Source organism: Crocodylus porosus, unplaced genomic scaffold, assembly GCF_001723895.1.
Source record: "Crocodylus porosus isolate Cpor-Errol unplaced genomic scaffold, CroPor_comp1, whole genome shotgun sequence".
Lineage (NCBI taxonomy): Eukaryota > Metazoa > Chordata > Crocodylia > Crocodylidae > Crocodylus > Crocodylus porosus.
The window spans coordinates 32,821,499-32,842,016 of record NW_017728912.1 but is presented as its reverse complement, the minus strand read 5'-3'; the positions used below and the strand labels follow the sequence as shown (position 1 = coordinate 32,842,016).

General features: G+C 42.9%; 1 protein-coding gene across 4 annotated transcripts in view; it reads right to left on the bottom strand.

Moving 5' to 3' along the window:
• Positions 1 to 15,184, bottom strand: part of PPP1R3B (protein phosphatase 1 regulatory subunit 3B) — a 22,649-nt gene extending 7,465 nt beyond the window's left edge. The window contains exons 1-3 of one of the 4 annotated variants that reach the window (XR_002100922.1): positions 15,081 to 15,184; positions 8,911 to 10,154; positions 6,251 to 7,266 (exon numbers count right to left, since the gene is read on the bottom strand). Coding sequence is in view for 2 of the 4 variants with exons in the window: in XM_019534238.1 (XP_019389783.1) it covers positions 9,263 to 10,154; positions 15,081 to 15,094 (906 nt within the window). In the remaining 2 variants the exon portion in view is untranslated. Of the gene's footprint in view, positions 1 to 6,250; positions 10,155 to 12,099; positions 12,123 to 15,080 lie in introns of those variants that run through there. The other 3 variants (XR_002100923.1, XM_019534238.1, XM_019534239.1) reach the window with 3 other exon arrangements.
• Positions 15,185 to 20,518: the final 5,334 nt, after the last annotated feature.

Sequence of the window (20,518 nt, the reverse complement as noted above, 5' to 3'; positions counted from 1 at the left end):
CCCTCACCACTGCTCTCCAGTGGTCAGAATAATTCTTCCCCTACCCCTGGTGCTGAAATTTCTTGCTATGCCTCTGCTAACCACCCCCTGACAGTCATTATTCTCAGTGAGGATAGCTGAGGTTCCCTACTGGAGCCAGGGGGCCTAAAACCCTGCTATTTCCCTGCTGTTCTAGGTCTAGGAACAGGCGTTGTCCACAAGGACACTGCTGACCAACCTTCATTCCGTGCTAGTGAAGGTTTTGGGCAGTCCATGTCTATTTACATGTTGCCCAAGTCATCTCGCCCCGATGGTAAGTGTAGGAAAGTTACCTACAAGGGAACACTGAAGCTGTGAAAGGAACTCTTTCACCCTCTTAATTTGTTTGAACATGTTGATACCTTCCTCTATGCCCTGAGGGTGATAAGCTCACCCAACATGATGGTGCTGCTGCCACCTCCCATCTTTATGAGCATGGGAAATTCAGCAGTTCCTTTCAAGTAACAGGAAAGCCTTGTGGTCCAGACAGCATATTTTCTTTGTGCAGTATTGTGCTTCTCCACATTCTCAGTCTAGGACTCATGTATGTAACCAGCAACTCTTGCTGAATAAGACATACTTCTACCCTTCCCTTTTTAGTCAAACACTGCAGTTAAGAGCTCCCCAGATCAGTTTGCCTGTCCCCTACTAAGGTTTAGCTGAGGTCAGATGGAGTCACAGCATCCCTGCATTATTCTGTTGCATATTAAAAGCATACTACTAGTTTAGTCTTTCACAGGTGAACAAAATGATTCAGACTAAATGTTTTCCCTTGTCTTTTAGATATTTATCTCGCATATATTCAAGGCCCTGATAGCTCATTGCTGAATTAATGCAAAAATTGTATAGTAGAAATATTAAAGTAGCAACAGCCTTCACAAGTTAGAAAATGCCAAATTGAAGCTTGCTAATAACTAATTTTACAACTTCAGCAAATCTTTGAAGAAGTCTGTGGCACAGTTGCATTTGTACTGTATCAGCATGGATGAGACAGAGCTTCAGCTGTGCTTTCTATCTTGTAAACCTCTCAGCTTTGCCACGTCAAGCTGAGCCTCGGCCATTCCTCTGATCAGCTCTGTCTCCTGGCACTCAGTTACCAGCAGATCCTCATTTTCAGATTAAGCAGGAATATGAGCTGCCAGCTCCAGGCTGAAACTCAAACTCAAGGACATTTTTAAACACAGGAACATTGTCTCAAAGAAGAAACAGTTTCAGCTTATTGCCCACCCCATAGAGCTTTTTGGCCAGGTTTGGAACTGACTCTTGTTGGTTTATCCTTTTAGACAAAATGTCCCTGTCCACTCATAAAAACTGGTCCTGTGTTGCCTCCCACTTCTGCTGGCAGTAGGTAAACTCCCAAGTAGAGAAGGTTTGGTATTCATTAGGCTTCCTTCCCTGGAACACAGGAGCTGCCTTCATGAATAAGGCTGTTTAATTATTTTATTTGCTAGATATCTTGCCCACGCTGTTGGCCACTGCCAATGTCTGAAAGGCTTTTTCTTGTTTAGAGAAGAGGCTTGTGATCTCCATGTCTGCCAAGAACTTTGGCTATGTCAAAACGCTTAAATTTGTTTGCATGTAAATCATTAGGCTGGAACATCTTTGACCAAAAACAATAAAAGCACAAGTTTAAAAACCCAGATGGATTTACTGAGCATGCTGCATGTTTTTTAGCTGGGATATAAAGTGGGCATCCTCATAATAAGTAGTTATCAGAAAGAATACAAAACACTTCCTTCCGAATAGTAGTTTAAAACCCCATATCCCATACCCATATTCCCCATACAGTGGATTTTACTTTGCTCTTCCAATTCCAACTGGATATGTCTGGTTTCTGTGCAGCTTTACTTTGTACCCTGGAGTTGCTGTCCCCTCCCGTCTCCTTCAACTAAAGTTTGTTAGCCTTGGTCCAGTTTTTCAGAAATATCAACCCATCAGGACAGCAGAAACATCCTTGCTTCAAGTCCAGGCAGTCTACAAACCTGTAGAGCAATCTGCTTGGGCCAGAGGTAAAGCACCCTCCAGCATGAGTGGTCAGTGGTAGAAGAAGCCTCTCAAACTAGATCAGACCAGACTCAAACAACCTTTAGGGAAACACTGAAGAATCTTTTACTACACAGTTTTCTAAAATAACCAAACTAAAAACAACTCCAAAGCAGAGCTCCCCAAAACAATGGAAAGGAATGAGTCTGCTAAAATGAGATTATCTGAAATCCTAATTTACCAGTCAAAACGGGTAGTAGGCACAACCCTAAAAACTGACCTTGTTTGACTTGCTCATCTTATAAGGATACTGCAGGACATAGCGTATAGGTGGTTATTTCATGGGTGAGCAAAGACATTAATAGTACTTTATTTGAGTCAGAAATTCAAGCAAAGCAGGTTACCTTATTTTATATTGAACAAAATGCTATTAAACAATGCAATGAGTCCATTTCATGCTGATCCATGTAGAACAAGGACTTTATAAATTGCTTCCTCTTAGCCTCAACCTCCTATTGCTATTTTCTGGGACAGCATACCATACACAGAAGAACAGTATACCTCAAGGCAATTTTGCTATGCAGCTACAGTAATCTGTACTTTATAATATGAGCAAACTTTGAGGGTATTTTGCTTAAGCAGCAGATGGGTGTTAGCTCCCTGGCATGTGGGCCTGTTTCAACACTGCAAAGTGACTATAGAGACAGTACTCCTAGCAGCTGAAGGACCTCAGGATTCAATAGGCAAGAGAGAAATTGTGGTAGATTAGCATCTTACTTTTTAAGTATCCTCAGTGATGAAAGAGGAGGGACATATGAACGTATGGAGCTTCCATGGCTTAAGAACTACTCTGGTAGAGAGGTTCATTTGCTTTCATGTGCCTACTTTCTTATTTTTGTTTCAAATGAAGCGAGAAGGCCCCTTTTATGCTATCCATTGTAGGTGGGCTTGCCTAACACTTAAAAATAAAAGCATAGGCATCTTGGTGCCATGGCTTCACAAAATGTAAAGAAAATTCAAACCATAAAAATGGAATCCTTATCTCTGAAATGTATGCTCACTCCTTTCATATTACGAGTCACCAAAAGCCTCCTCCATACCTCCTAGCCACTCCTTGCAGTAACTGCAAGCCTAGAAACAGACCTCCAGCATTGCACTAGTATTAAATACTAGTGTTTGTTAAATGCTGCTTCTTCCTTTTCCAATTCCCTACACAAAGCATCCTCCCAACAGTCTCCTCTTGTACAGGGCACTGCCTCTGGTTGCTCCCTACTCATCCCTTCACACAGTTGTCTTGAACAATAGAAATGTAACCTCAAATTACTTATTCTGCCTCCAATATCAAGCAGAAGCCTACAGCTCTTTTAATGCCCATCTTTGGAAAAGTGACCCACCCCTAAAACTCTTAGGCAAATTTCTGCAGAAGTAGCTCTAGCTACCAACATGACAAGGCATTCTTCTCTAAACTAATTAGGAGTGAATTGTTTTGGCCTGTGCATACACACACATCCTGGCTGTGCTTCATGCCTCTGAACTAGAGATGGGAGACTGGCTGGTGTGCACTCATGCTCCTGAAAAGCTTCTTAGGGGCCTGGTTGGTAGGACTTGCTCACAGGCTTAGGGATAAATCTGGTGATGAGTTTAGGGGCAGGTAGGAATTGCCTTCTAGGGCAAATTGGCAGGAATGTTGTTGTTTTTTTGCCCTCCCCTGTAGCATGGGGCATGGCACTATTTCTTAGATCAAGGCATTTGTGGCCTCATGGTTTTTCCCTCACTTTTCCTGAAGATGCATCAGTTTCTTTTGATTACTGCTGTCTGCACTACAGTTGCTAGGTTTGTCATGGGGTGCCTTGTGCCCAAAATAGGCCAGAACAGATGTTCTCATGGACACACATGAATGCTTGCAAGAGCAGGGGACAGGATTGGCTCATGTTGTTCCTTCCAGTTCTACATTTCTAACCATTAACCACCTTAAAGACAGCAATGTAGACAGCCCCATTAGTGCAGAAGACAATAATCAAGTATTTAGGGCTTAGTCTTTGAAAGTGATTTCACCTGTTGGTAAGAGCTATGTTTTTACAAAATTGACATACGGATGCAAACATTTGGATATTAACTCTACCTATTTCCTGTCACATTATTATTGCAGGTGAACTTACAAGGCAGGTCAGTCTTCTCTACGGCTTCAGAGTTTTAAAAAGGAAGATCACTGGGCTACAAAGGATTATTTCTAGCAATTTACCAAGTTTTTATAACTGACCGACAGTTCCTGCTTACTTATTTCACTGAAAGAGTGGATGGCTGGTCAAGTCAATCCCCTCTTGAAAAGGTCTCCGCTTGCTCTAACCACACATCAAGTGAGTTTAGATATTTACCACCCATATTTAAATTAGTCTCAAATTGTGCTAGAAATAGCCACATTGTAAACTGTAATATTTTGTTTCTATGCAAAGACAAGCTATCTGCTGGCTCAAGAGACACTGTATTCAATCTCATTGTGAAACTGGTCCCCATCTTTCAAACCAAACCAGATTGGAAAATGCCTACCTGGATTAAGGAGCTCAAATTTTATAATCTGTAAGGATTATAAACAGGATGTCATTGGTATTCTTACCCACAAGCAAACAGCAGAGCTGTCAGTTGCCATCAGAGCCAATATTTTTTACCTTGCAATCTCATGGTGTAAATCTCCAAGATCAGGGCTCTATTTATGGTTTCATGTCATAAGTCAGCTTCAACAAATCAGTTTATAAAGCAAAGACCCTTTCTGACTGGAGACCTAACATCAATACCTGTACATGTCAGGGAAATACCTTTTAAAAAAAACCAAAACAAACAAACAAACAAACAAACAAACAAACTACCCAGAAAAAACCCCCAATTCATACAAGCTGTAGATTTTCAAACAAGCTTCAACTGAAACATGCAACTGAAAAATAATTTTGTCACAGCAAAAAACCTGGAGATATAGGGTACATAGTGATGCCTCTCATTTCACTTGAAATTCTGTTATCTCCTGCATTTGTAACCGCAACCCTGAAAACATCCACTCAGTGCTCTTACTTCAGAGTATGGAGAGCTAGATCAGTGAGGACCAACCTTTTTTGGCAAGTGCGCCACAAATTAGCCCAATCTCCCAAATGCCATCCCAATCCCCCTCTTCTACTCAATATGCTGCTTTTCTTTGTCCCCTATTCTATGCTCTCTGCCCAAACTACCACTCTTTCTGCCCTGTACACAGTCTGATTTCCTGTTCTGCCTTCTGCTGTAGTGCTGCTTGTCCCTTCCCCAATCACTATGTGCCCTATACCACTTGTGGCACTCATGCCATAGGTTGGCCACCCCTGTGCTAGATAGAGGAAAAACAGAGGCAGACCCCAAGTAACAGTAGCCAACAGACTCTAGGCCCAACTCTGAAATCAGCTGATGTTTGTTATCTGCTCTTGTTACTTTCATTTCCTGGCACAGAACAGGCCACCTGGATTATCAAATGCAGGCATCTGCTGTGGCAAGTAAATTGTATCATGCCATTTACTCCATCTGAGCTGTCAACATTGATGAACTAATTTACACCAAGGAAACAGTCCAGATAACCAGAATTCACTTTGGGATAATTGATGTCCATTCTCTAGGAAGGCAAGCCCTCACTGTGACTGAGATGAACAAATTTATGAGCAAGAGTTGAAAAACCTGAAAAGATTGTTCCTTCCTAGCTATACTATGCCCAGTGTCACTTAGAAAAAAGTGCACACACACTGTCACTTTGCAAGATAAACATCATATACTTCCTTCTATGAAAGGCCGCATGTAGTTTTACTGTAACTGCAAAAAAAAAAAAGTCAAAGAGTAATTGATTGCTATTTGTTTAGAATCCTCTGGTGAAAGTCAGAATGGAAAAAGTAGAAAAGTTTTCAAAGCTAAAGAATCAATCCATCCATCCTTTGAGTAACAAATAGGTTTCCCAGATTAGCTAGTGGACTTACACTGTACACGTCTGTCTTGCTGGACTATATACTAACTCAACTAGCTGTATTCATTTAAAAAGTCCTCAAAGTGACACTCCCAGAAGTGTAAACTGTGACAACCAAATCAGTGAGAAAGCAATTCCATTCCATTGTAAGCCAGAGTCAGTGACTAATGTGTATTGCCCTCTATCCAAAAGTTTGCAGCTATTTGTTGAGTATACCATTGTTGAGTATACCATTCCTATGGCAATTGATGGAGATATCCTAACAAAGAGCCAACTTGCCACTTTTTTTATTCAACCTTTATTTTCACATTCAGATAAAAACAAACCATTCTTTTAAAAAGATAGCTAGTCCACTATTTTGTGATTATATATAAAGTGCATTTTACCTTGAACGTCGTGTACAAAAATATTTAAAACAAACAAACAAACATGCAAAATCATCACAAGGCACTTCCAGACATAGAATTGAGGGACTGCTGTCCTCTTTCTACATTCACATTGGCAGAAGGAAAGGATCAAGGATTGGAGCAGGGGGGAGGCAGGGAAGGGAAACAGGGCAGGACCCAAGATATTACCTTAAAAATAAAAATAAAAGACCACCACTGGTCAGAGTCAGTTCCCAGCACAATGTTGGATTTGTATGGCATTAACATCACAGCTTTATGCATTTTATGTACAACAGTATACGCTGGTTCCATTTCTTTGGAACTACAAACTCCTCAATTATGCCAATACAGGGAAATAAAAGCACACCACTATCCATGGCATTAGAGACTCATAAGACCGCTGGGTTTGACTTAACTGTTATTTCTAGGTAGTATTAGAACATAACTCCACTGAGTTTTTTTAGTTTATTGTCTAAAATGCTCTAATACCACACTTCTAAATTCTAGGCAAGGTAAACCCTTTAATTATTGTGCCCAGCTTCTGCAGTCTAAACATAGTTTTAAGTTAGGCTTGGTTGAAGGTCTTTACAAAAGACAACTTTATGAAGGTCTTTATTTAACCTCTCAAAAAGTCACAAAAGCTTTTCCAAACTAGTGAAGAAGTCTGTTGAACTTTGGTTTTCATATATATACACACAGCTATTTTAATACCTGAAGTTAGTGATTTATAGCATAAAAATGCTGTCCAACCTCCCCTTATTGATGTAAAGATAAAAAAGGATGCTCTCTCCCTACAAGAGCTATCTGTTTTTTCATAACTATGTTATTACAAGTTGGGTGCATCTTCTCCTCAGTTATGGTATGGCAGTTGAGAAGTACTTTGTACCATGGTATCCAAAAACTGAAGAGCTATTTGGAAAGAGAGAGAGAGATGAGATTTTCAACTGTGGAGAATAGCAAGAGACATCTGCTTCTCCACAAGCACACCAACATTAGCATCACATAGCTAAAGCTATGCACTAGCAAAGTTGAACGTCTTCAAATACCTTTAAACCTTGTTTTATTTACTCCATTTAAACATATAAATTAAAGTTCTCTCATTTGACTAGCAAGTCAGCTGTTTAAATGATTGCAGTGAGTATTTTTGCCACATCCTGCTTGGCAGTATGGGATTAATTTTGAATTTTTTTTTTTTTTTTAAATGCTGAAATAAGAGTCAAGGATCTCCATCTGTAGCAACAAGATCTCCCTTTCAGTAGTGGAAGAATGATGCCATCTTATGCCTTAGAGAGAACTATTGTTCATTCTTGGATTAGAGTCCATCCTTCTCTTACCCCGTTTTTGAGCAGAAGTCCATTTCTTACCAAAATAGCATTGAAGGGAAATGTATGCACAAGATTAATGTTGTGAAAGCTATTACAATTTTAATACAAGACACAGGTATGACAACTAAGCATGTCTTCTGTGCAAGTCTGCTCTTCTACCAAGTGAACCCATTTCAGTTTGAAAGTTATGCACAAAAAGCTACACACTCCTTCTAGTGCGAGACCAGGGGGCACCACAGTTCTGGGCTTGAATTAAAAAGACTGCCAAAACTTTTTTTCCTTCAGAGAGCTAGGAGTAACCTTTCAGAAACTTATGTATTTCAAGTCACAGCTGTGGTTACATTCAAGAAAGATGTTCTTAGCCAAGGCACTCACACCACAGGAGGAAGTTAGTTTTAGGAATGAATCATCTTGACAGACATGGCAGAAAGCAGCAGAGGAGGTTTATCACATTAACCCACAGAGAAACCTGCAAATATTCACATACTATGCATGAACCCGTTGGCACCAAGTTCTGGACAGACTTTTTAGTGCCAGCAACAGGAGCTACTCCACTCCCCATGCTTGATAAGGCAAATAGTCAATAGTAACATGTATTGACAACAGAATGGGGATCTTTTACCTCCTCTTATTTAAAAAGAAAAGAAAGGACTTTGGAAGACTTGAGTCAAAGACTTAACCCTAGAGTGACAAGGTTACCCTAGAGTAACAAGATTACAGGACAGCTCTACTAGGAGGGGAAGGAAAAAAACAACCTACCTTCCACTTATTACACAAAAAAGTTTTTAATAAAACTCCTAGAGTAGTTAGAGACCAAGTGCACCAAGTCTCCATTTAGGATAAAGATTTCTCTCTTAAATGTAGCACAGAGCAAGGCTGTTTTTCCCTTTTAGTCACAGTTGCACTATAATTTCTAAAATGTCCATCTAAGGCTAAAAGAATCCAGCCAAAGGAACAAGGGGAGGGAGGAGAGAGAAGGTCACTTGTGTCTTCTCTTTGCTGCAAGCTAGTTTGCTCTTACTGTTTCCTGTCAAGCACGAATTGCCTTTGTAAAATGAAAGCGTTAGCAAAGCCAAGTTGCACAGTGCTACAGAAATATTAGAGCATAGTTTAAAAAACAGTAACCCCCCCCCAAAAAACCAAACAAACCCCAACCCAGCTGATATAAATTAAGCTTGTAATAACACTAGTGTGCAACACAGTAACCAAACCTTACTACTGTACATACCTAAGCAAACAATGCAAACACTGCAGTGTTTGGCTGGAGGAGACTAGCAGCATTATACAGACCAGGATTAGCAGCATTGGAGAGACACTCAACAAGATCTCCCATTCTGTTGGGGTTTGAGAGCCAAGTACTTAGCTGAGGGGTGGAGAAAGGGGGAAGACACTTGTTTAGATGGCATTAAACCCAACTGTGATCACTGACTTCCAGTCATCTTGCTTTACCACAACAAGGTTTGCAGAGCCATGTCAAGTGTAATTTCTTCCGCTCACTTGCAAACATCAGCATGTTCAAGCCATCTCCCAAGCTCACAGCCAGGACAGCAAGAGTTAGTGAATTGGGACTGTTACCTACATTAATAATAAGGCCCTAACTTTTCATAACCTGAATAGCTAGGCCATTCAGGGAACAGGCCATAGGAACACCTAGGACTCCCAAATTGGTCAAAGGCACTTGCAAAGTCAGAGTCATCCTGAGGTTGCCGCACTTCCCGAGCAGACTTCAGTTCAGACTGCACGATCCTGTAATTTGTGCCTCTGTTGCTATCCCAGTAGACCTTCCCGTTACACTTGTAAAAGATGGCAAACTCCATTCTTTCATGGGACTGAATTCTCTCTGGCAAGCTGATATTAAAGGAAAATGTGTCCCTGTCTGAACTTTCATAAGTGTCTTTGACATATTGGCATGGATAGTCTGTGTGGCTTTTCCAGGTGTCAAATGTCATCCTTATCATCACAGTCTTCTCAAAAGCAAGATTTTTCACCTTCACTGTGCCCACAATGGACTTATCTTTTAACATACAGTTTTCAAGGCAGACAGAATCTGCCTGGAGACGATTCCTGAAGTCCAGGTAGTCTGCAGCAGGCTGCACAAAATCTAAGACAAAGGTGTCTCTCTCTACAGTTGTCAGACCCACAATATTGTCTATTAGCTCTGTGATATTGAATGGAATATCCAATGTGTCATCAAACTCGGAGAACACTTTCACCACTGTCAGGGACAAGCCTCTGCTGTCAGCAAATGACACCCTCTTTTTCATCTTGTTTCCCTGCAGAACAGTAGTTGCCTCTCCAGGATTGTTTAGCTCAGTCTTGCTGTTCAACTGAAGGCAGGGACGCAATGGCTTGTTTAGCTCTGGGGCTATTTTATAGGAGTACTTCTCTCTTCTCAATGGGGAGGAGCACAGATAAAGCTGCATGGCTACGTCCACTGCCATTCTTGGCTGATGAGGAAAGTAGTCCAATACTCTGAAAGAAGGGGGGAAACCATTAGTTTTTATTAATTAAAATATTACCTCAAAAGGAAAATGAGCTGGTGATAAAAACAAGACCAAACACTCTATAGATCCAATACAGGACATAGTAATTTCAATTTGATAGTTAGCTGCAGCACAAGTTTTCCAGATCTTCCTGCACTTCCCCATGCTTTTGATCGCATCAGTGAGAAGAGCCAGGTTTTTCTATGCTGCTGATTTCCATCTTTTTTCATTGCAGACATCATAACACTTGCCAAGCAAGGGCAAGAATGAAAAGGTTGCTCTGGACCTGTGATCAATTAAAACATTTAGAAGTTTACTGGACCTGGAAGTTTGTTCTACTTTTCACAGCCAGTCACTTTTTTAAAAGAAAAAAAGCAAGGCACATTGAACTTTGAAGCAGCAATCAATAGTCTTTCTTTTACCTTTGCAGAATGTAGTGCAGCAAAATCACTAATCATTAGAAATGAGTGTAAATTTCAGCATTTTTATTTGTTTATTTACACAAACTTAATACATGGGTTACTGTTCTACTTCTACTGTAGTCAATTGCTTCCTTCCTCCCCGCCCCCTACAAACTGAGCAGGCAGTCACAAGTTTCTCTGAAATGAAACAGGAACTGGTTATTTCATCAGAAGTCACATACGTATGGGAGTGCAGTTTTTTTATTACCAAGAAGAAATTATCTACCTTACCCTTTACAATAACTTGACACTTGCAAACACTACTTAGAATCTTTTTTTTTTTGGGAGGGGGGGTGGAGAAGAAAAAGAAATCCGGTATCCACCCCACATTTGTGAACAGTTAACTCCAATATGCTTCCTGCCTTCTGTTTTTCTGGCATGACTTTCAGTAGTTTATTTTCAAAACAAGAGTTGGAGAATAGAGCTGAACAAAGCATTCATTGGTTGTAGTCCTAGGTCTCACTTCCCTAATGACTCTGGACAGAAATACTGGTAAATGGGAATGAAATTCAAAGGTCTGATATTGTATTGCCAGAGGCAACCAAGACCATAAACACACATGGCTTAGAACTGGAAAGACATTTTCCCTGTTCTTTACAGTATTACTGTATGTCTATGATCTAGGGCAATATTAGCCCTTAAAATAGTCATTAGCTTTTCACAAAGTGTCATTTTTAGCACCAGTCCAGAAACGACTACAGAAAGTCCTCTCACGTCAGCACAGAAGTCACACCTCCTGTAAACACCAGACTATACGGAAGAGCATATGCATATGTCCCTCTGAGCTGCACTTTGGTTCCATTTAAAGCCAAAGGGACTTTGTCAAGCTAAAATCTCTTTAACAGGAGATGACACCTCACCCTGTGCCACATTTTCCTGCAGCCCCCCTGTGTCATATCTTCCCACTTCCCATGTACTTCCTATTACATGACCCAAGTTCCTACTGGCTGAACTATGGACCCCAAATCAACGCCACCTATCCAGAGCTGGGGTAGCCTAGGATTGGGGGAGGTTTGTTCTCAGAACACGCATGTAACATTATTCCAGTTAGCGGTGTCTCCCACGCCTAGTACATGCCTAAAGCATTTCAGGGGATAGCCACAACTTCTACTCTTCTCTGATTCTCTCTCATAATGATGGCAGGAGCTCTGAAGCAGTCTCCAGCAATTACTATAACACTGCACTGTTCCCAACTGGTAGATTCTTGCCAAGGTAACTTGATTTTCTTACCCAAGCCAAGAAGAATGCAAACCAAGAAGAATACAAACCAATAGCAAAACAAGTTATAGTTAATTTAAAACGAAGATTCTTTCCTTAAAAAACAAAACAACTTTCATTGAATCTTCTTCTGATCAACTCAAGTTGGTATCTATGGGTTAATGATTAATAGTCAGGTTTGTATTCTGAAATACTAGCAGAAACACAGAAAAATACTTCTTTCAGCAGATGCATTCAACAAGAATTTCTAGTTACCTGGAGTGTGGCCAGGTCTACATACAGAAATGCAATGCAGCAGGTAGCTCCTCCTATCTGTCCTCAGTGCAGCCTGAGCTTTGTAAGAACTGCAAGTTTCAGGCTGCCAGAGCCACCTGGTCTCCACCCCTCTGCTCCACTGTGTGTGTTTTAGCCAAGCCTCTATGCACACTCACAGTTATTATTATGTAGGTCATTTCCTTCTGCTAAGCAATACAGCCTCAAATATTCACAATCCCTGTTATCTACACCAGCCCCATCCACATTTCAGGGTCCTGCCATATCACAGTGAAGCCTCCCTACCACTTAAGCACATCCCAGGAACTGGAGCAAAGTTCCTGGTGATAATTCTCAATTAGCCAGTTAATATAAGAATGCCTTCTGTATTAAATATTAGAAGAAACTTAATTTTATAAAGTTAGAATCAAAAGCCTAAGTTCAGGCAACATCTTATGTTAATCATAAAGACAAGCCACTGAGCCCATAAAATGGACAGCTATTTTCAACTAACATTTTATAAACCTGGATGAGACTTCTTGCTCTGGATTGAACAGGAAGCATTGGCTATGGAAGTTCCAAGATGATTAGATAGGGCTCTGCTGAACCACCTTAAATGGAAAACTTCTGCCTTGCTTGTAGGTCACGAGCTCAAGACAAGCATTAATGAGTTCCATCAAATTTAAAAACAAGGGGGTTTAAAAATCTGTGAAGTGAAAGATGTCATATAGGCCTCTTTCCAGTGAATCAGTTTTGAAAGTAAAAATAGCATCCATCTACAGGAATGTGAAGATGGATATTTAAAAACACTGGCAACTTGATGGCATCATTTTTCAAGTCTGAAGGTCTTCTGTCCAGTTTTCAATGCCTTCGCCCATCACAAATGTCAGAATTTTATTTGTTCATTAGTGCAGATCCAGACAGTTTCTCACCTCATGCTTTCTGTCCTACCTGCTTGCAAAAGACTGATACAGCATCAAGAACTGACAAGCAACCTTTAAAACACACTGCAGGTAGACTAGCTAAAGAAAGGTTTGGAAATACATTACAAGTTGCATGGTAGATGGCTATGGCTAAAGAGCATGAACTGCCTTAGCTATTTTGGGTCCTGGCTTGGAAGAAGGAACACAGTTTCACTTTCAGAAATTTTATTTTGATACCACTTGGTAAGTTAGCTGTCATTTGGGACAGCCTTCAGGGCTGCTAGCTTCCACACAAATCCTCCTTCCAACCCTCTCAGCTTGTCTTAGGACTCTACTGCACAGCTGAAATCAGATAGTAATAAAAATATTCAACACCCTCACTCCCCCTTGGATCAGGATCTCTGGAGGTGGGCTAACTACAGAGCCCAGTACAAACTGCTGAGGACCAGTAGCCACCAGTGCAACACAAATTAAGGCGACAAATTTTTTAAAAATTCCAACCCATAAACAATTCCAACAATTCCAACAGTGCAGAATGTGCCCCTCCTCAAGGAAGACTCATCCATAACATGGTCTGCCTGCAATACCAAGGCAGCTGCTTTCTGGATGCAACTTGCAGTTAGACTGGTTCTCAAGCCTGTCTGCCAGGAGTGAAGCTTGGAGATAGCACTAGGTGTCATCAGTAAGAGTCACATACAGAAGGGTTACTGCCAGCCTTCTCCCCAGGCATGCCTGGTGAAACACCACAAACCACTAAAGAACACAGAAGCAGCAATGAACCTTGCAGGACCCAGAAGTGGCAAACCATTCTTTTACATGGCAGATAATAAGCAGACTTCCCAATCTCTCTCCCTATCAAACAAGTTGACAAGGACAGAAGGGGAGAGGTAAAACTCTGAAACTCTGTTAGCCACCACATGCGTTTGCAATCCAGGAGAACAATCAAGCTAGTGCCTCTCTGAAGGAGTTGCCAACAGCATGAATCCCTTAAACAACCCCCCCCCCCAGAGAAAGGCAACACCTATCATTCATATAAAGAACTGCTGATCAGATGGACAACATGCTTACCCCATTTCCAGGGAAAAGATTGCTACCACCCCTAGTTATACAGCTTGCTCTGGACTCAAGAGCAAGATGGAATAATCTGTGGAACTTAGGTGACTGGTTACTTGCTCTTTAAAAAAAAGCAGTTGCAGGGTATTCGCCATTGCAAGGATGAATTAATTTGGTAGAACAGAGTGCTTATCACTGGGACCCAGGGCTGCCTTGGAGCTTTTAAGCACTGGAATAAAAACCCCTAGGCAGATGTGGATCCGGGTGCCATGTGAATTGTCTTCTCCCTTTTTCTACAGTTTAAGAAAAAACCCCAAAAACTGGCATGCACTCAAGCTGCAGTACCATTTTTTGGCAAGTTCCTTGTGGTCTGCATTGCAGATACGCCCCACAGAGCCTATGTATTTAAGTCCAAGCAAGTATTCCCATTTCAGGGATTAACCTCTCAGCCATTTCACATGGAGCGGAGCTAGAACTCAGTGGGGAGAGCACTGGCATGTTTTGCTGACATTTCAGACCCCTTGTACTTATATGGGCACTCCAGTTAAGACAGCTCTTTCTGAAATCATCCCAAGCAAAGTGCTGCTGTACCCCATTTACCCCCCTTTAAACCATAAACCCAGCTGCTTTAAACTGCTGCAAGGGCAGGAGGGTCAGGGGTCTAGGGACTTCTGTGGGAGTCTCTCTCCTTGAGGGAAGTCCTGCAGGGCACTGCCACAGCCTCAACCTGGGAGTCAGGATGGAGTCTATTCCTGCATTTCCCCCTCATTTGCACATACACTTGGAAAAAGTTTTTGCAGACAGGGCTACACACAGTGAGGACACCCATCCACTCCCCTGAGACCTCCGAGACCGGGATGTAGCCCAAGGGGCGCAGGGGCAGCCATCTCCCCGCAACCCACAAAGCAGGCTGATCCCTCCCAGCCTGGGACAAAGGTGGATATCGCCGCCGCCCCCAGGGACCCCGCTGCCCCCCAGCTCCCGGAGGGGCTCCTATCTCCCTCCTACCTGGTGCAATGCATTGGCCCGGCGGGGGCCTGGCACAGCCCCCAATCCCCGACGTGCTACAGCGGCAGATGAGACTAGCGGCCCGGCCGCTCCCTACTTCTTAAGGGCGCCCGGGCGTTCCACCCATGGAACCGCGCCGCAGCCAATGGGCACGTCTCAAGCTCGGCCGGCTTGCCATTGGCAGGCCGGCTTCCGCGTGAGCGCCCGGCAGCCCGGCACGTGGACAGCAGCCTAGCTGCGCCCGGGAGGCGCGGGGACACGCCCCCTCGCTGTGCGGCTCTGTCCCTCACGTCGCAGGCCGGCGCGGGGAAGGGGAGCTGGTTCCTTCCCTACCCTAGTCGAGGGGGACCCTGCACCCGCCCCTGGCGAGGGCGAGGGCGAGGGCGAGGGCGAAGGCAAAATCCTCCCTCCGCTCCCCCAAAATGCAACGACTTCGCTTCTTAGGCACAAGGTGGAAGCAACGCGAGGAGGAAGGCAGGGCCGCGGGGGGCAGCTCCCTGCTTGGGTCTGCTTTGGAAAGGCTGCCTGCCTCTGTCCCAGCCACACAGTCGATCCAACAAAATCCAGCTGGTCTAATCAAAGACTTCAGCTCTGCCACCGACTCCTCTCCTCAGTCCCGCACTTCAGAGCTCTCCCTTCCACTTCAAGAGCCTCAGTTGCCTTCCCTTCCCATTCACCCCTCGTTTGCTGATAACACTGTGACATAGGCAAGTTTTCTTCCTCAGCCCTGCCTGCGCTGAGCTCCCCCAAAAAATAAAAAGCATTACATTTGAGGCTGCAGAAGGGGAGCCTTTACTTTTACCGGGAAATCCTTGCCAGCGCTCAACAGAAAGCTAACCTGAACTGAATTGAATGAGAGCTAACCTGAACTGAATGAGGGGGCCATAATGGGCCTGCTTGAGCCCATCAAACAATCAAGCATTTGAGGGTTGTTGGTTGTACAATCCAGCATTTAAAGAACTCCCCTGCACTGTCTTCTGTCAGTGTGGGTGTAGATAGCAGAGGCTAAACTTAGTTATGGGAGAGCAGAGTCTTGTGACTGAGCAGGCTTATACTAGACACATTTTTTTTCCAGCCTGAGTTGACTGATGGGTTTTTAATTCAAGGGAGCTAAAGCAGGAGTCGAGATGAGTACAGACCTTCCAGGGTAGGCAGGTTTGTGCTTGGTCTTGGCAAACAGCCTTGGCAATTTTATAAATTCATTTTTTTTAAAAAGCCTAGTATTTGGCTTGTTCTCACTGCTGAAAAAATGGGAGCATAGCCAATACACCGGAACTCTCCTTAGGCAAAAAACACAGCAAAGACAAGGCACCTTTGAGTGTTGCCTGGAGGTATATTCCCCACAGCTTTATACCTCCACTTGTGGCTGACTTTGTAAATTAAATACATCTGTCGAAGTGACTACAAATCCACTGCTGTGCTTTCACCCATGTACAAGAGGAAACTTGTCCCCTCCATAGTGCTGTGTTGCTGTATTGATAACTCGTTACAGTTTGCAGCAGTTGTTGATCTAGTTATCACATAGCACTTCAGCAGTGGATTTGAAGGTAATTACAAAAGCGACAATGAAGCTAGAAAATCTTTAGCTCTATTTATTCACAGTTCCCATTTTGCAACAGGTGAATCAATAACCAAATTGAGTCAATTTTTAGCCTTGATGTTTTATATACATCGTTTTAGAGCCAGCACAGCCTCTTTGTGGTTCCCTCCACAGCTTAATTTTGCTTTGGATACAATTTCAATGTTAAGTCTAGATGAAGGTCTCCAGCCTTATTTTTTCTGAGCAGCCAGTGTTTTGTCTCCTTTGGCTTGCCTGCTGGCACCTGGGAGTATCCTTCCTCTCCAAATGTGGTCTCTGTTTTGATATCCAAGTACACAATTCACATTCCTAGCAGTCCAGCGCACTGCGTTTGTCTTTGTGAAGTGGGTATACAAAATAGGCAGGAATTCTGAGACTTCATATATGGCTGAGAGGGGACAAGGGGCAGCTCAATGTTTATATGGAGACCTCCTTTGAAAGCCTTACGGGAGGTTTCCATCAGAACAGAGTATGGCATGTGTGTTCCCCTGACTCAGACCTGATCTGCTTGATTATGTGGAGCATGGCAACTCTAAACCTCACCCCTACTTTCTGGAGGTATTTAGCCCTGCTGCATGATCAGATATCCCTGGGGCTTATGGGGCAGGACTGAGAGACTGGAAGCTGTAGCTACTTAACCCCTTACACAGCTTGGTATGCATCAGGGCTGGAAAAGTGTTGCCTCATCTGCCTGTGTTCATCCAGTGCTAGCACAAGCTCCCCCCTTCCTTGATAACTGCACATGATCTTTCTGCTATCTTACAGCTTACAACAAACAGCTAGGACCAAAGAGTTGCACCCCTTCTGCTGACATTTGCTTTTAATTAACTTGTGGGAGCACACACAGTCATTGTTAAGCCCTGGGCTGAGGAGGAGTAAGTTACAATATCATACTGTTAGTGGTTCTGTAAAGTAAAAGGGTAATCTCAGTGGAATGATCTCTTGTTACAGCCCAGAAATCTCCTACTGCTACATAAATTTTAAAGGAATCAAGAAAAACTAAAGCATATTTACTGTGCAGCAGTCTTCAACTACAGAAATGACTGGGTATGGAGGAATGACAGCATGCAAGCAGGTTATGGACTGGAGAAATCTTTAGAGGGTTGTGGACAGAACTGCTCAGAGAGCAAATCTGAGATCTGAAAGCCAGTTATAAACAATTATATAATACATTTGTGGTTCTCTGGACCTCTCCAAGGGGGTCACCATGGTCCAGCTGAATACAGGGCACTTAGCAAGGCACAATACTGTCTGAGCATTTAGCCGATTTCGTTTCAGAACCCAGGGAGAGTTTAACTCAGACAGATAGACATCCTTGCCTCTCCAGGGCATGTTATACCAACTGTCTTGGGAGCCCAAAGTAGGTCAAGTGCAGGGTGTCACCTACTATCCCTCCCTAGGCCAGGTAGGCAATTTTCTTCCCAGTCCCTGACTGTACACCCTGTCTTTTCAAAGCCAGTTTTCCTGCTGAGACCCAAGGATCAGTCTCTTCCTCCCCTGCAGGGCAGGTGTGTTTCCTGACCTACAAAGAAACTGACAGATCCTTTCCTACAGTCACACAGCTTGGCCACAAGCCCTTGGATATTAATTCCCAGGCACTTTTAAAGAGTTGCAGCAGAAGCTCACAGGGCTACAGCAAATTTAGCTGGTGATATTTAGCAAACTCCCACTTAGCTGAAATAATTTACAAATCTACTCCAAAGGCAAATTGTAACCAAATGCCAATAAAGGTTAGGTGAGACTGTGGTTACATGCTAGCTCGGAGACTTAGGTTAATTTCTCTGCTACTGAGTCACCTTTGTGATCTAAGACAAGTTACTTACAGTCAGATTTTTAAAGATGTTCAAAGTTGTAGAAAGCTGTGAGTGAGATTTTCAAAAGCCCGGGGGTTTCAAAGAAACCCCTTCCAAAACTATAGGAGAAACTCGCCTGTGGGTTTCAAAGAAGCCCCTTCCAAAACTATAGGAGAAACTCGCAAGGAGCTCTGTAGACCTCAGGCGATTGCATTTTGCCCTCCAGTAAATGGATGTGTTTGTTTTAACCCCAAGCGCTGCATATTTCACAACTGCTGCCTGGCAATTGCTGTCAGAGCAATGGTGACCGCACAAGGGCTTAGGGTGAAGCCCTATTACAGGTGGTAGAGAGCTTATCCATCTGGACAATGAGATAAGAGCTATATTTAGCTACTCTTTTAACACTTGTGTAACCTTCCTGGTGATCCTTTTAGGGTCCATCCACTCTCATTAAATATTTTTGTCTTAAGGCTGGGAGGGAATCCTCTATTTCCTCAGCTCTTCCTTACAACTGGAGGATGAAGAGCTATTTTATGACACAGGGTGTGGGTCCAAGACCAGACTCTAGGCCCAATACCTTCAAAGACTGTAGAATCAGGCCCCAGATCTGCATGTGTCTGAACCCTAAGACTTGGGATGGCCAGAGGAAATCAAACTGGATGCAGATCCAGAGATAGATGCTTAGGCCTGTTGCTTCAGAAACAGAACACTTGAGTATTATAACAGGGTTGGTGCTGTTGTCATTGTTATTGTTGCCATTGCTATTATGTTATCATGTTATGATATGTTATCATCACACTGAAACTTTGTAATGTAATCATAGGAACATGATATTGGAGCATTAAAACTCCTCTAGTTCTGGTAAGCATCGCAAGACTGCATTAGTCAAAATGAGTTTTCTAACTTAATGCTATTGGATCCACTTAGTATCTTCCTGTCAATCAGTCTTACTTGTACCCAGGTACAATGTTAAACATATGCTGCAGCTTTGAATCTTCAAGACCTTGTGTGCTGTACTGCAGGGAATGCAGCTCTCTTGTACTCCAGAGCAAGTGCAAGGGAAACCTCTTTGTGGGGACTCCAGTTTGCTCTGGGCTCTGTGCTGTGAGATTGGCATTACACCACTATCCCCTGTATGCCTAGGCACTCATACACAAATGTGCGCTATAACATGCAGTGGGGCTGGACTGGGAAACCAGACCATCTGAGGAGATATGCTTGTCAGTGCACTGCTTGTCAGTAGTATAGACTACTCTTGTCCAATGGAAAGGGTCTTTACTATGTATTTCTCACTGAGGATAAAACCCTCAACCTCCTGAAGTCAATAGCAAACCTGTCACTGACACCAGTGGGATGAGGATATTGCTACTGAGCAAGAAAGACCAGGATCCCTTCCACCTCCTCCCTTCCTGTTCATTGCCTTTTATCTAGATCTACCATGCTTTGGACTTCCTTTGCTGCTTGCTCAAGTTTTGAGGAGCAAGAAATGAGTTCATTCTTTATAGTCAATCCCTAAAAATGCCACTACTGTAAAAGCCACCCACAGATCCTTTAATTCAAGGCAAAGAAGGGAAACAACAGGTGGTTACATTTTTTCAATGAAATGAAACCAGCATGTGGCTCAGATCCTGTCATATTCCTCCAACCCCAGTCTACACAAAATCCAGAGCTTGTGAATAAATGGTTTTGAGTTTTGTCTTGTCAGAATTGAGGGCACTGCCACCATGCAGAACCCCAGCACTGTGTTTCATTTGGCACAGAGTTGAAAATTAAACCTTGACCAGGAAATGCCAGAATAATCAAACATGACATGGAAGTCTAAATTCATAGAAAGATTTAATTTATGAAGCAGAGCTGGAATGTGAATATGCTAAAGGCAAACAGACAGAGAGACCTCACCCTCCAAGGTATTGCACAGGACTCTGAGTCTCACATTTCCCTACAGGGCACATGGACCATTGACATTATTACCTTCCCTAGCTGGCTGCTTGTCTCAGTCTGAGCTGTTCTCTTTATTCCTCTTCCTCACCCATCTTCTCCTTCTACTGTCAACCCAGAAACAGCTT